This window comes from Mus musculus, chromosome 2 (genome assembly GCF_000001635.26).
Source record: "Mus musculus strain C57BL/6J chromosome 2, GRCm38.p6 C57BL/6J".
NCBI lineage: Eukaryota > Metazoa > Chordata > Mammalia > Rodentia > Muridae > Mus > Mus musculus.
The window spans coordinates 174,464,467-174,478,612 of NC_000068.7; the positions used below are offsets into that span (position 1 = coordinate 174,464,467).

A 14,146-nucleotide genomic window follows, 5' to 3' on the forward strand; every position below is an offset into this window, starting at 1 on the left:
TACCTGACACTTTGTCCAACAATGTTAAGTAGTGCTCTGTTTAGCTGGAACATTCATTCCACTTGTCAAACGATTTTTCCTTTACTTTTTAAAAATCTTTTACAAATGTCCAAAGAATTATTAAACTGAGTAATCCTTTAAAGTAGGAAGCTAAGAACTTGAAGTTGTGGTTTTGTATGCATGCTAACTGGTCTCTTCAGGAAAACCCACCCCATAAAAGGCAAAAGGCAGTCACCAGTCACCCAGGCAAAACTGTACACATCAAAGCCAACACCACTTAGACAATCTCTGTGGCTGTTTTGCAGCCATCCTGAGTCCCCACGGGGCGCAATCTTCTAGGACTTCCCTCAGACCATGGTGTTCCTCCAGGCTCTTCTCATCTAATGCCCTGAGTTAAGGTGAGAAGATCTGGGTCCTAGGTGACATGTGTTGTCTCAAATGATGGACAGCTCTTCATGTAATAAAGCTGTTTTGTGGTCTTAACTGCCTCAAGAAGTACTCATATTCCGATAACCTGACATACCATGTCTTAGCAACTACAAACCCATGACATTTATAAGTCAATGTGAAGTGCTCAGAGATGGGAAGAGCTGCTCTTCTGTCTCAGTGTTCTGTTAAGAGTGATGAGACACTCAGGTAATGACTTTATTTTTTCGGTTAACATAACCAGCCCACAGTACAGCATGCGAAATCACAAAGTACAAATTCAAGGAAGGGAATGCCTTTACTAAGTCACAAAATTTGGCAAATTATTATAGTACCCGTTAATACAATAAAATACTATTTTTGCTGGAGTCATATATTACCTTACTGTTAATTTTCACTCCAAAAATATCATTTAAAAGTACCAAATCCAAACACTGGTTTCCAGCAGGGCAGGTTATTTTATATAAATTAATGTCATTTAAATTTTACAGGTTCTCTTTGTAGAGTGAGTCCCTCATGCAGGCAGTTCTGGTTCACAGCAGCGGGCAGCTGTGGACAGGAGGGCGGCTGGGCTCTGCTCTGGTTGGTCCGCAGCCAGGTAGTGTTCCAGTACCTGGAGCTTTAAGAGACTCCAGATCAACACCAATTTCTTCTAAGTACTTAAACAACAACAACAACAACAGCAAACAAACCCGTTAACTGTTCACATGAACACAGCCTCTCCCAGTCTTACATCCTCCCCTCAGATGATCCCTCTGATTTAGAGGTTCTGGATCTTTTGTTTAGATCAAAAGTCACAGCCTTACCCCACCTCATTAAAAAAAAAGATCTACCTAAAATAATTGTGTCTTTTAAATAACAAATAATATGATGCCAGCTTGAGAGTCCTGGAGCCCTGATGCTGCACACCAATTTCCATTGTCATTTGTCCACCAGTGCTGCCGCTGCCGCCATTGGTGTCCTTATGCTTCCTCTTGCTGATGCTGCCAATTCCTCAATCTCAGCGTTCAGTTTATGTATCACCCACTCCATTGCTTCTCGGCCCTTAAAAAGTGCAACGCATTTATTGTTAGCAACAGTGAAGGTGTGACCACGTTTGGTGTGTGTGTGTGTGTGTGTGTGTGTGTGTGTGTGTGTGTGTTACAGGCTAACTAAACCACAGGGACAGATCTCTTGTCCTCGCTGTCTTTCTCTTTTCAGTTATTATTTACCAAATACCAAATGCCTTGAGCAATTGGCTTGATCCAGAAACAAATTTTATTTTGTATACAGAAGATGTTCTCAGAATCGTACAATTGAGTGGCAGGGTGTCTTGCTGACTGACTGGTTAGCTTGGTCACGCCCCTTTTCTTTTTATATCAACACTGTAAATCAATCATACACACACCTTGGAATCTGGTCTTTAACCCCCCCCCCCCCCCAACTCGCCCTCTTCCTTCCCGTGGCTCTACAGTTTCTTGAGGAATGAAGGGGCAGCCCCCACTCGAATGTTCTTTCTGGATACTGCTTGCACCAAGTCCTTCCCTCCTTCTTAACACTTGGCAAAAAACATCAATTAGCAAACCTTCATTAACCCTCGGGCCTGCCTTTACTTTTGCTTTCCTAACAGAATATGATTAACGCTGCCTCCTTGAGTGTTGTGAGGGCAGAGCACATTTGTTTTGCTGCCTGTACACCTCAACGGAATGACTTGATGAAATGTGCTAAAGAAACAACGTGCTAGGCATCTTTCCCCCAAACTTCCCGTCAGCTTGGGGACAGTTGCATTCAGCACCAGCCTTTAGCGGAGTGAAGCTGGGTGGTGAGGACTGGCATGGAGACCGGTGCACTTACTTTGCTAGCATTGGAAGATATGGTGCTTGCCATGAGTCCTTCCAGGTAGCTGCTGAGGCTGACCCCTTTCACTGTGATGAGGGCTTCCTGGGTCAGGACAGTTCTGGCAAAACAAGCATAGCTTCAGATGACTCATGCTTGGTTTGCAAAGAGTAATCTACCAAGACCCGAAAGAGCCTCCTCACTGAGTCAGGTCGATGCCTGGTTTACTTACTTCTCTGGGTCCTGTAGGTGTGGCTTGTATGTCAGCCTCTCATCTACTGAGACCATATTTGTAAATGAGATCTACAGGTTGGAGAAAAAGTCAAGCCATTTTGGAAAAGATTAGAAAGATTCCCAAAACCAACGCAACCCTAAATCTTATTCACTAAACACACAAAACAAAACAAAAAACCAAAAACTTAAAAATAACCCATCTTGGCATTACTGGGTAACTAGAATTTAATTTTCATATTAAAATTTCAGCAAACTTTTATTTGGAAAGGGAGGTGGGTCTGTGGGTAAAGAAATGTTTCTTCTAAGCCTACTGTGGTGATTTGAATATAGTTGGCCTATGGAGCACTATTAGGCGGTGTGGCCTTGTTGGAGGACAGTCTCTCCTGGATGCCTTCGAATAAAGATGCAGACCTCTCAGCTCCTTCGCCAGTACCATGTCTGGCTGCCTGCAAACTGCCCTGCTTCCTGCTATGATAATGAACTGAACCTCTGAAACTGTAATCCAGCCCCTATTAAATGTTTGCCTTTGTAACAGTTGCCTTGGTCATGGTGTCTCTTCACAGCAACGAAACCCTAAGTAAGACACCTGCTGATCTGTGTCCTGTCCCCACAAATCTGAGAAGGAGAGAACCAACTTGCACAGCAAGCTGTCTTCTGACCCCCTTCACATGGACTCTTTCCCTCTACTCCAAATGGAAAAGGAAGGGAGGAAGAAAAGAGGAAAGAAAGGAGGGAAGGAGGAAAGAAAGAAAGAAAGAAAGAAAGAAAGGAAGGAAGGAAGATAGATAGATAAATAGATGCAGGATTGCAGGATGCTGCGCTCACTGTCCTGAGTGCTGGCACCTAAAGAGGCAGAGCCTCGCAGCAAGGAAGCTGCTTAGGGTGAGGAGGGAGACCCTGGAGCATGCAGCACCTTTCCTCATTTATATTATTTATTTTTAAGTTTGTGGTGTGCTGGGCAGGTGCTCTGTTATACCCTCAGCCTTGAAAGAAAGAAAGAAAGAAAGAAAGAAAGAAAGAAAGAAAGAAAGAAAGAAAGAAAGAAAGGAAGGAAGGAAGGAAGGAAGGAAGGAAGGAAGGAAGGAAGGAAGGAAGGAAGGGAGGGAGGAAAAGAAAGACAGACAGACAGAAAAAGGAAGAAAGCCTCTGTCCATGCTACCCCAACCAACCTTGAATGCTATCTGTACTATGGTGTCTGCATCTGTGATCCTCCTGCCTGAGCCTTTAAAGCAGCTGCAACTGTAGGCACAGCCACTCTGCCCAGGCAGGTGCTGCCTATGACAGCTCATCTAGCCCCACACATTTTACTCTATGGAAAGAAAGGTTAGGAGTAAAAACGAAGAAGGCAGGACTCACGTTGGTGGACTTGAGCTCCATTGTCCTCGTTACCGGGTCAACTACAGAATGCTCCTGCACGTACGTTTTCGTTCTTGCTGCACCAATAAGCTACGAGCAACACTACAGTTAGCAATCAGTTGCCAGCCAAGCGTGTCAATCTTTCATCTGAAGGTACAGCTGTGTTAATTATACTGAACCAAAACTTACTGGAGGCAACAGGGACTCTCACACAGAGGATCCCAAGATGGTCATATGCCCTACTGAAGAACCTTCCCCAGAGGCAACTAGTAGCCAGCTCACCGATGATGTGACGCTATACTTGTCATGATGTGACACTGTATTTGTAGAGGTGGGATAGTGGGGCAGGGAAAAGGACGTCTAGAAGTCATAAGAACTGGGGAAGTACAGTGTCTAATAGAGTCCAGAACACTGACTAGACCAGTCAGAGTCTCAACCAGCACAGAGAGAAGCCCCATGTCCCCATTATCTACGTAAAAGCAGGAATCACAGCTGAAGGGGGAGTATATCCGTAGCCAGTGCTCCTCCCTGGGAGTGTCCCAGAGGCTCACCCTCCTCCCTATCCTGAATTGAGCAACCTTCTCTAAAGAGACAATGCAGAAACCTGGATTTAAGCACACATCAGTTGTATCATCACTGACTGGCACTCTAATTTCTCACTGTCTCTATCAGCTAACTAAAGCTTGGTCATTTGTCATAGAAACAGAACTACTTCTAAACGTAGACACCATGGCCTAAATGTGAAAAAAGCACTGCAAACAGAATTCTTGTCATTTAATGGAAACAACCGACAAGAGCCCACTGTCACCCAATAGCCAGGACCCCACCATTGTGAATCTCATCACAGGCCTCAGGCTGCGGCAAAAGCAGGGTAAGATGTGACTCCTGCTCCAGGGCCAGCTTCCTGCAGCCATGAATGAACAGTACTTCCGATTCATCTCACGCTCCGAAATCCTTTTTTAGAATGCAATTCCAACCCATGCAAAAACCACACCTAGCATTCGAATGGAAGCATGGTAGAACACGCTAGCACACTTACAGACTTCACAATGGAAGGCAGGCCCCACTCTGTGCTGAGCAGTCTGTGGCTGTGCAACTTTCCAGAGGGATCGACATGTCTGTCCAGCACGTCGACGCCAACCACACTCGGGTTCATGGGGTTTGGATATTTCTGCATTGCAGCCGTAGTGACTGTTTCCCATGGATGGCTGCAGACAAACCAGAAACTGAATGTGTAAAACTGCGGATGAGGTAAACCATTCTTCTACCACAGCGAGTCAGGCCTCATGATGGCAATAGGTTTTTGTGGGGAAGTAACTTTTGAAGATGCTGAGTGATGACGATTTTAAATGTGAACAGACTTCAGTGTTTTCCAGAACACAGACTGTTTGACACATCTGATATCTCTGAAGCAAAGCACTTTACAGAGGCTAGCCATCATGATAGTCCTTTCTCAATCTTTACCACTATCCACTTCCACAGGAGGGAAGAAAAAACAGCCCATGAACATGCATTAAAGAAATGATGTTCATAGAAACAAGTGGGAAAATGCCAGCCTACCATTCATTCCTGCATCTGACCACAATTGTATAGCTATAAGAAGTTCAGGACCCGTGATAAGAACTAGGAAGGTCCCACCACCAATTCACAATTAGCATCTTCCTTATCAATATGGTAAATAACATGAGCTCCCTTGGTCATTCCCCGCTGTTTTTTCCATGTCTGGCTTCTGCTCTGCAAAGGCCGCGCAATAGGAAAGGTGGAGGCCCTGATGACCTCCTTTAGCATGATCACCTGCCTCCGGGAGCAAACTGTGATTCTTCATCCAACCCAGCTTGGATTTTTCGGGGACTTCGGAGGCACGACACATGATTGGTGCTCAGGTGTGCAGTAAGTTTTGAGACCCCCCCCCCCCCCCATCAACTGATTGTACAGTTTGTCCTAGGCACTGCCCTGTCCAAGATAACTGCTTCCACTTCTGTCAGTTACCAGTGTTCCCATTACAGGAGTGAGATTGGACAGGCCAGTCAGCTGTGGCCAGGGTCTTCTTCACATAGTGATGCTATGTTAATGCAGATAAACCTAACTGCGGGGACACGAGCTATCATGTATCTGCCCTTGGTGAAGCTTGAGCTAGGTCAACAGTGATGTTTCCCTATTGGCCTGAAGAGAAGAGATATGGAAAAACCACAATAAGGCACGGTGGCCCCAGGATGTTTATTAATTTTCAGAATGGGGGAGGAGATAAGTGCATGGTCGGTAGCTAACCATGCTTCCTGATTGGATGAGGGACCAAGAAGGGCCTCCTCTGATTTTCATTTTAGATAGTTGCCATAGTGACAAGAAGAGGCCTTGGCCTATATCACTGCCATTTGGGGACTGTTTAGATTTATGAAGCTTCTACTTACAGACCTTTGTTGACTGTGGAATAGGGCTTGAGATTAAAAACAAATTAAGGCTCACTTATACAATATGTAGAGTTTGAAATCCATCTTCAGAAAGCAAGGACACAGACAGTATGGAAATCGGTGGAGTGAGACTAAAAACATACCAAGCAGCTTTGGTAGTGACTGGTTAATCAGGGCTTCTCAAGAAGACAGTGCCCAAAAAAATCCAAGCTAGGTTGGATGAGGAATGACCTAGAGTCCTGCTTGAGAGAGCAATGTTCTCAAGATGGAACCCTGAAAAAGGAAGCAAGACATCAAGACTGCAATTCAGGAGGCGAAGTGGGAAGTTCAGTGCGCTTCTGTCTCTGTTACTGTTTTGAGATGTGGCCTTGCTATGCTGTCCTGGCTGCCCAGCACACACTGTGTACCCGGATGTTCAGGCTAGCCTGATATTCATGGGAATTCTCCTGTCTCAGGCTCCCAAACTGTTAGGGTTACAGGCATGCAGCACCATCCTGGCTGACATACAGATCCTGGTGCCAAAGTGCATGTAGGCTGGGACTTTGGGTGGCCCAACCGGTCTGGATACAAGGCACTGCTGGGCTCCTCCCAGGGAGCAGTTGTGTATCTATCTTCTAGAAGACAGGTCCTTCAGCTTTCATCTACTCCAGAGGTCTGTGGCAAAAATAGACTAGGATCACCAACGACCGACTTTCATTGAACACATGCCGTTAGGAAAGGGAAGGGATGGATCCAAGGGTTGGGGTAGGGGGGGTGAGGGGGGAGGCAAGCCGAGGAAAGAGTATAGATGTAGAGAACCGTAAGGGAGGAACAAGTTCTAAGTTCTAAGGATGACACTTTGGGCCAACAGCTCTGAAGCAAAGCATTCAGATGTAGAAGAGGACTGGGGTCCAGAACCCCTTGTTCTGAAACAGACAGCATCCTAAGGACCACAGCCCCTCAGTCCCAGAAGTGGTACAAACGTTGAGAGTCCCTTCTAGTTCTAGTAGTTTGTCCTTTCTGGGACACAGCAGGTACTCAGATATGATCTACTATGTAAAACTTCTTTTACAATTACCCTCAGTAATCAGGATTGGCATTTGTAGATTAAAAGGCACCATAAAGCTATACTATTAAAACAGTGTGGCAACATTGGCCAAGTGAGTGAAGGAGCTCAGATCATCTGGAAGTGGTTTCGGATGTAAGTCAACAATAACTATGACAAGATGACATTGTAGAATAGAGCACAATAAATCAGTCAGAAAGGAGGGCTGGAACAAGGCGTAAACCAGTTATTTAGGTAGAAAGCTCTGTTGTTCTTGTGTGTGGCACCATGAACCTGGGTGGTATAATTCCCAACACCCCACTGACTCTGATCCTGTTTCCCACTATAAGTTCAGAGAACCATAAAGCTGTGACTGGATGTGATAGCAGACACTGGCTATCAGTCAGCTGTCATGGCTGAGAGGAATAGGAAACAGAGGTGACAAATTATCTGCAAGAGCAGGCCCTGGTCTCTAGATCAAGAGATCTTGATCAAGAAATCAAGAGATCTGCTCTCCAGATTGACTGTCATCAATGTTTGGCATCATGGTAGCATGAGCTGAGACCAACAGGAAGACACTCCACGTGGGTGGCCAGCTTTCTAGATGTCCGTGGGGGTGAGGGGCGCTATAACATGGGGGATTTCAGTCAGAACAACCCAGGTCACTCAGGCCATCATGCCATCACTGGGGTTCAGCCACGACACCGTGAGTCTGTCAGGTATCAGTCAGGGCACTCCAGCCACCACAAGCCGTCGGGGTTCAGTCAGGTCCCGGTGAGTCTGTCAGGTATCAGTCAGGAAACTCCAGGATACCCTGGATACGTCGGCGCTCAGGACACCCCAAAACCCTGTGAAGCCCTCGGGCCTCGTGCTCTGTGACCCCTGGAGTCACTTCCGGATCAGGCTCGACGGCCCGCTCTTGTCTTCCGTCAGTGGCGACGGTGTGGGAGGAATTCCCAGGCCTGGGGACAGGGAGCCCTAGCTCGGGTCGGGGTCGTGACCTTGGCGATCCCCCCGAGTCCCGAGCTCCGCTTGTCTCGCTACACCCGACGCCAGGAAGTTCCCCGAGGGCGCCGGAGGCGGGCGCCGCACCCACACTCACTCAAAGACGTGCTCCGAAGTCCAGATCTTCATGGTGCCAGCTGCCTGCCCGGTGTCCCTCAGTGTCCGGGGACAGTGAGGCACAGAAGTTCGCCGGCCCCGCCCCGTCCCGGCCGGCCGGCCTCGCAGCGCGCAGGCGCCGTCGAGCCAGGCGCTAGGACGCCCGGAAGTGCCATCCCGCGGCCTAGCCAAGCCGGGTTTGGCTCCGCCCCGCGGCGCAGTCCTGCCCAGTCTTCTTGGCTCAGAGCAACCAAGCCCCGCCCCCCATGCTCGGCGCAATCAAGTCCCTCCTTCGTGAAGGCTCAGTGCGCCGGCGCAGAGCCGAAAAGTGAGGCGGCCGGCCGGCGCCGCACTACGCATGCGCGGGCCTTGGCGGCGGGACTTTTTGGCTGGTTTGGCGGGTTGCTGATATGTGTCTAAAGTTCTCATTGGATGTGGCTGAGCCTGGCGGCGTTTGCCAGAGTACGGTTTTGTGGTGTGGTCTTAGAGAGTTAGTCCCACCTCTTCAATCTAAGCAGTGGGGTGGCGGGACAGGGGTGGTTTCAATCAGCACCCGTGCCCTTGCCAGCCCAGGGTTGGTTACCCTTGGTGGAACAGGCCACCCAGACAGGGCTGGACCAATTGCTCTACGGTCATAGGTCATCTCCATCACCATTTCTCAGTGATGCCCACGCCCTCCTGTGCCTCCACAACTTCCTGTTACATATTCCTCAGCAATTACCACTCTGGAGTCATCTTGTTTATCTGTTAGCTCCCATTGTAAGTCATCCCCCAGAAAGCCAGCCCTGGCCTGTCTCCATCATGGCACTCAGCACCTCTGGATAGCAGGGGTTTAAAGGTTATTGAAAATGAAATAGTTATTTGAGGAATGAATTAATTAGGCCATTTAGTTTATCTGCTTGACTTCTAGTCTGTAGGCACGTGAGGGTGAGGCTCTTGCTAGGCTTGTTCAGTGATTTCCTCCCTGTACCTAATAATTACAGATGACATTCGTGAGAGAATGACTAAGAAGTGAGGGGGCAGGAGCGGATGGCATGTGGTTCTATTCAGAGATGTGCCGGGTAAGATGGACGAACTGCTTGGCTTGGGTTTCAGGTGTAGCTTCCCACCTCTGCGCACCCTGTTCCCCGCATCCTGTGCCTCCCGACAGAACAATTTGCCTTTTGAAATGACAGTTGGAGGAAAATCTTTGCATCTCGGTACTTAAAGAGCTACTTAGAATTACCCTTTGTCCCTAGTTTGTTCAATTGTTAAAAACAAATAAAGCCAGGTTAATTTAGGAGGGTGGATCATTTTTTTTTTTAAAATAGCCAAAGCAGTTTATATTTTAAAAGATAGAAAAATTATATTAGACAGGAAGGAAATAATATGGTTGGTAGCTGCTAAGTGTAATTTGTTTTACCTGGGGGATTATATATATATATATTCAGTACTTTGAGTGATTTCTTGGGGAGATAATGTTTTAAGGGCTGCTGAGAGGGCCCCAGCCTTTGTTAAGATGTGAAGTTAGTGCTGTGTATTACTGGCTCTAGTGCAGTCACTACAGAACAGTCAGTCCCTGCTGCCCTAGAGCTTCATGAAGCTGTTCACCAGCTAGCTGGCCAGCCTCCTCTGCCTCCTCCTCCTCCTCCTCCTCCTCTTCCTCTTTTCTCTTTTCTTTCTTTGCCCCCAGTTCAAGATTTTTTCTTTGTCAAAGTCATACCAGAAAACTTACTTCTTTTCCATTGCTCTCCAAAACATGACTGTACCAGTCTACTGATTTTGCTTCCTTCATCTGGAGTGATGGGGATGGATCGTTAGGTGGGTGGATGTCTGGGGTCCGATGGTCTTTTCTGTGTCTCCCTGTACTAAAAAATGCTAATAACTCTTTGGGGTTTGGAAAACAAGGTCTTCCTTCTATCACTGCCTCCTAGGGACACACTAAGAGGCTCACTGAGGATGCAAAACAAGGTGTTTAGACCCTTAAGAGTCATGTTAGTAATGGTTCCTTTTATTGAGAGAGAAGTCATTAGGACATTGACTTGATTTGGAATACGGTGACTGGATCTCCTGAGTCTGCCCCAGGGATGGCACCTGTGACTCCCGCCTGCCAGGAACTTCACAACTGGTGGGGGACAAACGACAAGTCAAGAGAAAACCACAAGATACCCAAAGAGAAGGCTCTATGTCGGGGAGACCATGGACTGTGAGGAGGAGCTGGTGTGAATGGGCCTCAATGACAAGCCCTGCTTCTGGCTCTGACTCTGACTGGGCCTCTGATCCGTTGATTTCGAAGCTTCGCTCAATCGCCCTCCACTTGTCATACTTTGCATCATTATTTCATCTGATAAAATTTAAATTTATCTTAAAGTTACTTAAATTTTTTGGATCAGTGTGGTATACAATAATCCACCTTTATCTGTAGGTTTGTTTTCCATAATTCTTCAACCATCCATGGTCTACTGTAGATATTAAATGAAAAACTGTAGAAGTCAATAATTCATGAGATTAATGTTGTATACTATTCCGAGTGGTGTGATGAAGTCTTGTTGCAGCTCAGTCTCCCCTGTCGTTCTGGACACACCCTGCAGAGTGTCTGTGCTGTGTACAACACCCACTGATGTAAACCATCCAGGGGGGCTGTGCTGTGTACACTTCTTATCTATGGTTCTAGGAATCCACCGTGGGCCTTGAATCACATCCCAGAGAATAAGAAGCCACTACCGTAATAATATATGTATTTGGTACTTGTCCCTGGTTTCTGTTGCAGAACTCCTGAGCTCTTGTGATTTCCTGACTCACAGTGAGGATGGTAATATGATATAAATAGGATCATACTAGCCTCGGGATGGAGCCAGACCTGGGAAAGACCGATTAGAGGGCTAGAACCTTCATCTCTGTTCCTCCCAGGGTGGCCATAGCTGGAGCTTGAGCTCTGCAAAGCATCATGGACAAGGGGATCCGATGGCATTGTACCTACTCCATGGGGACAGAAGCTCCTGTGTACTGGACCCTTGTGAACCCCGCCCCATCTCCATCTGACCATCTTTCACCATCCTCTATTATAATGATAAAACAAAGGGTTTTCCCTGGGGCCTTTTGAGACATCCTAGCAAGTCATAAAAAAGGAGGGTGTAGACAGAGAGATAGTTTATAGCTGGTCACTCAGGAATGCGGGTGACCAGGCAGAATTGAGATCAGATGTCCAAAGATGGCAGAGGTAGGGGCAGTCTTGAGGGACTAGGTACTTAGCCTGTGGGACTGATTGAATTTCCAAGCAGAGTGTCCTCAGGAAACTGCATGTGTGTGCCCTCCTCTCACACTAATGTACCTGTATGGAGAGACCAGTAGGAAGCAACTTAAAACTAGCTACTTGCATTACTAGTGTGCTTCAATAGAAAGCCCGTGTCCATTCCAGCATGGGCTGAATATATAACCCTTAAAAGGAAGCAAGGCCCACTGATGGCCTGCCGCATGCTCTTAAATTGTCACTCACTTTGGGACAGCCTGGTACCCTCCTCATCCCATTCTTCAGACTCTCATGTGATCTCACCTGACCCATCGGGCAATGCCATGAAGGGTTGGACTTCCTCCCCTCCCCTTTAACATTTACCTGTTATCTTTAATCCTAACTTTTAAAAATCTCTGTGTGTGTACATGTGTGTATGTTTATGAATGTAGGTCAGAAGACAACTGTGGGCATTATTCTCAGGTCTCTAATTGGCCTGGAACTCACCAATTAGGTTAGGCTGGCCAGTAGTCCTTCTGTCTGAGCAATCTTCCTGTCTGTGCCTGAGAAATGTTGGGATTGAAGTATACACATCACTAGTGATGCCTGGTTGTGTGTGCTCGAGTGCACATGTGCATGTGTGTGTGCATGTGTGCTTGTGTGCAGAGGCTAAAGGTCACTGTCAGAAGTTGTGATAGTTTGTATATGCTTGGCCCAGGGAGTGGCACTATTAGAAGGTGTGGCCTTGTTGGAGTAGGTATGCCACTGGGGACTTGGGTTTAAAAGCCTTCCTCCTAGCTGCCTGGAGGCCAGTCTTCTCCTAAGAAGCATTCAGATGAAGATGTAGAACTCTCAGCTATGCCTGCACCATGCCTGCCTGGACACTACCCTGCTCCCACCTTGATGATAATAGATTGAACCTCTGAACCTGTAAGCCAGCCCCAATTAAATGCTGTTCTTGTAAGAGTTGCCTTGGTCGTGGTGTCTGTTCTTAGCAGTAAAACCCTAACTAAGACAGATGTCTTCCTCTATCATTCCACATACCTCTTTGGAGGCAGGGTCTCTCACTGAACTTGACCCTTACTAACTGGCTCTGTTGGTTGTTAGCTTCATGCCTGACATTTTTATGTGGGTGTTGCTCAGTGTAGTTGGGTCTTCAAGCTTCTACAGTGGAAACCTTAGTGAACAAGAATTTCTTCATCCACTTGACTCAGCCTCCTGTTAATCCTTTCAGTCTGTTTTCTTTGCTTCCTGCCTTGATTCACTACAGGCATAGCTTCTGGTGACCTCTGATAGAGGCCACTGCTTTCCTCATTTCCTCCGATAACTGTTCTCAGTCTGAGCAGCTTCCCCATGAGGCCCTGGCCAGTTTGGAGACATGGTTGGTTGCCTCTGTTAGTGGTGCGGTTGCTCTTGGCACCCAGTGGGCAGAGGCCAGGATGGCTGCTCAGCAACTCCCAAGCACAGGATGGTGACAGGTGTCCTACAACAAAAAGAATGTAGCTCCAATGTCAATGAGGTCCCAGGATGGCAATCCTGGTGTGTGGCTGACAGGCTCTAGTAACATGGTCCACTTACATGGCTAGCTTGGACCCTCTGTCCCTACTGCCCAACCATTCTCTACTTTATTGCAGCTTAAGCAACCTGACACCTATGACCATATCCTTCCACACCCTTGGACTTCGAGCCTGGGCTTTCTGCTCCCTGAATATACTCTCTCTGTATTTACCCTCAACAATCTTACCTTTTTGAAGTTCTGTTCAAATACTCCACTCCTTCAAGGTGTCCTGGAGGTGCCTTTCATGAAACTCTGTGTGAAGCTTACTTGGCTGGTACAGTGCATATCACTACACAAGGATCAAAACTGTCCACAGCCACAGCTTAAAGGACAAACTGAAGACATCCCTGTCAGAGATATGGAAGTCCTTCTTAGCCTCTCTTCATCTTTGAGTCCTTGTCTCAAGTCTCCACCAGGAAATAAGGATCATTCTGACATGCAAATATCCCTTCACTACCAAACAATTACCACCTTGTGCTGACTTACGTCTCTGTGATAAAATTACTTACAAGAAACAAAGTACAGGGGTGTGGGTGGCGGTGTGGAGAGGTGTGGGGTTGAGGCTTAGTTTATGTTTCCAGGTTGTAGTTCATGTGGTGGCAAGTCACAACTTGAGGCTGCTGGTTACATTGTATCACATTGTATCACACTATATCACATTGTATCACAGTCAAGAAACAAATAAATGAACAAAAATGTAGAGGGGCTCAGCAGGTAAAAGCCCTTGCTTCAGAAGCCTGACAACCTGAGTTTGAAGTCTGGAACGGATGGGAAAAAGCCAGATTCCGTGGCTTGAATCTGTAATCTCAGCATTCCAACGGCAAGGTTGGAAGTGGAGACAGAATTGCCCAGACACTTGTGAGCTAGCTAACTTAGCCTGGAGTACACAACAGAAACGTGAGCCCTGCCTCAGCCAGATGAAGGGTGAAAGAGAGCATCTACTCCAGAGGGTTGTCCTCTGACCAGGAGATGAGCACTGTGGTGTATGTAACACACATGCATACACACACACACAC

The 14,146-nt window shown here is 47.0% G+C and overlaps 1 protein-coding gene and 2 long non-coding RNA genes across 4 annotated transcripts; 1 reads left to right on the top strand and 2 right to left on the bottom strand.

Moving 5' to 3' along the window:
* Window positions 1-609: 609 nt before the first annotated feature.
* On the bottom strand, window positions 610-8,534 carry Prelid3b (PRELI domain containing 3B). 2 transcript variants are annotated; one of them, XM_006500002.3, is made up of 7 exons: window positions 8,366-8,534; window positions 6,383-6,512; window positions 4,871-5,039; window positions 3,832-3,921; window positions 2,474-2,544; window positions 2,260-2,362; window positions 610-1,470 (listed from the first exon to the last, which is right to left on the bottom strand). In XM_006500002.3, the coding sequence occupies exons 3-7, from the start codon at window positions 5,006-5,008 to the stop codon at window positions 1,348-1,350; spliced, it is 525 nt and encodes a 174-aa protein (XP_006500065.1). In that variant the 5' UTR covers window positions 5,009-5,039; window positions 6,383-6,512; window positions 8,366-8,534; the 3' UTR covers window positions 610-1,347. The 2 variants fall into 2 exon arrangements, with proteins under 2 accessions (XP_006500065.1, NP_079807.1); NM_025531.2 differs by lacking the exon at window positions 6,383-6,512 and having other exon boundaries at window positions 625-1,470; window positions 8,366-8,475.
* Window positions 8,535-8,544: 10 nt separating this feature from the next.
* Window positions 8,545-9,643, top strand: Gm38546. The gene is made up of 2 exons (XR_867090.2): window positions 8,545-9,123; window positions 9,348-9,643. It is a non-coding gene; the product is annotated as a predicted gene, 38546 (long non-coding RNA).
* Window positions 9,644-11,579: 1,936 nt separating this feature from the next.
* Gm52540 lies at window positions 11,580-13,666 on the bottom strand. The gene is made up of 3 exons (XR_003953978.1): window positions 13,317-13,666; window positions 12,617-13,055; window positions 11,580-11,674 (listed from the first exon to the last, which is right to left on the bottom strand). It is a non-coding gene; the product is annotated as a predicted gene, 52540 (long non-coding RNA).
* Window positions 13,667-14,146: the final 480 nt, after the last annotated feature.

Coding starts and splice junctions, on each gene's coding strand:
- Prelid3b (NM_025531.2), bottom strand. CDS start 8,397: ATGAAGATCTGGACTTCGGAGCACGTCTTTGA. Junction 3,922..4,870: donor TGCCTTCCATTGTGAAGTCT/GTAAGTGTGCTA, acceptor TGTTGCTCGTAG/CTTATTGGTGCAGCAAGAAC. Junction 2,363..2,473: donor CACCTACAGGACCCAGAGAA/GTAAGTAAACCA, acceptor TTGTTTTGCCAG/AACTGTCCTGACCCAGGAAG.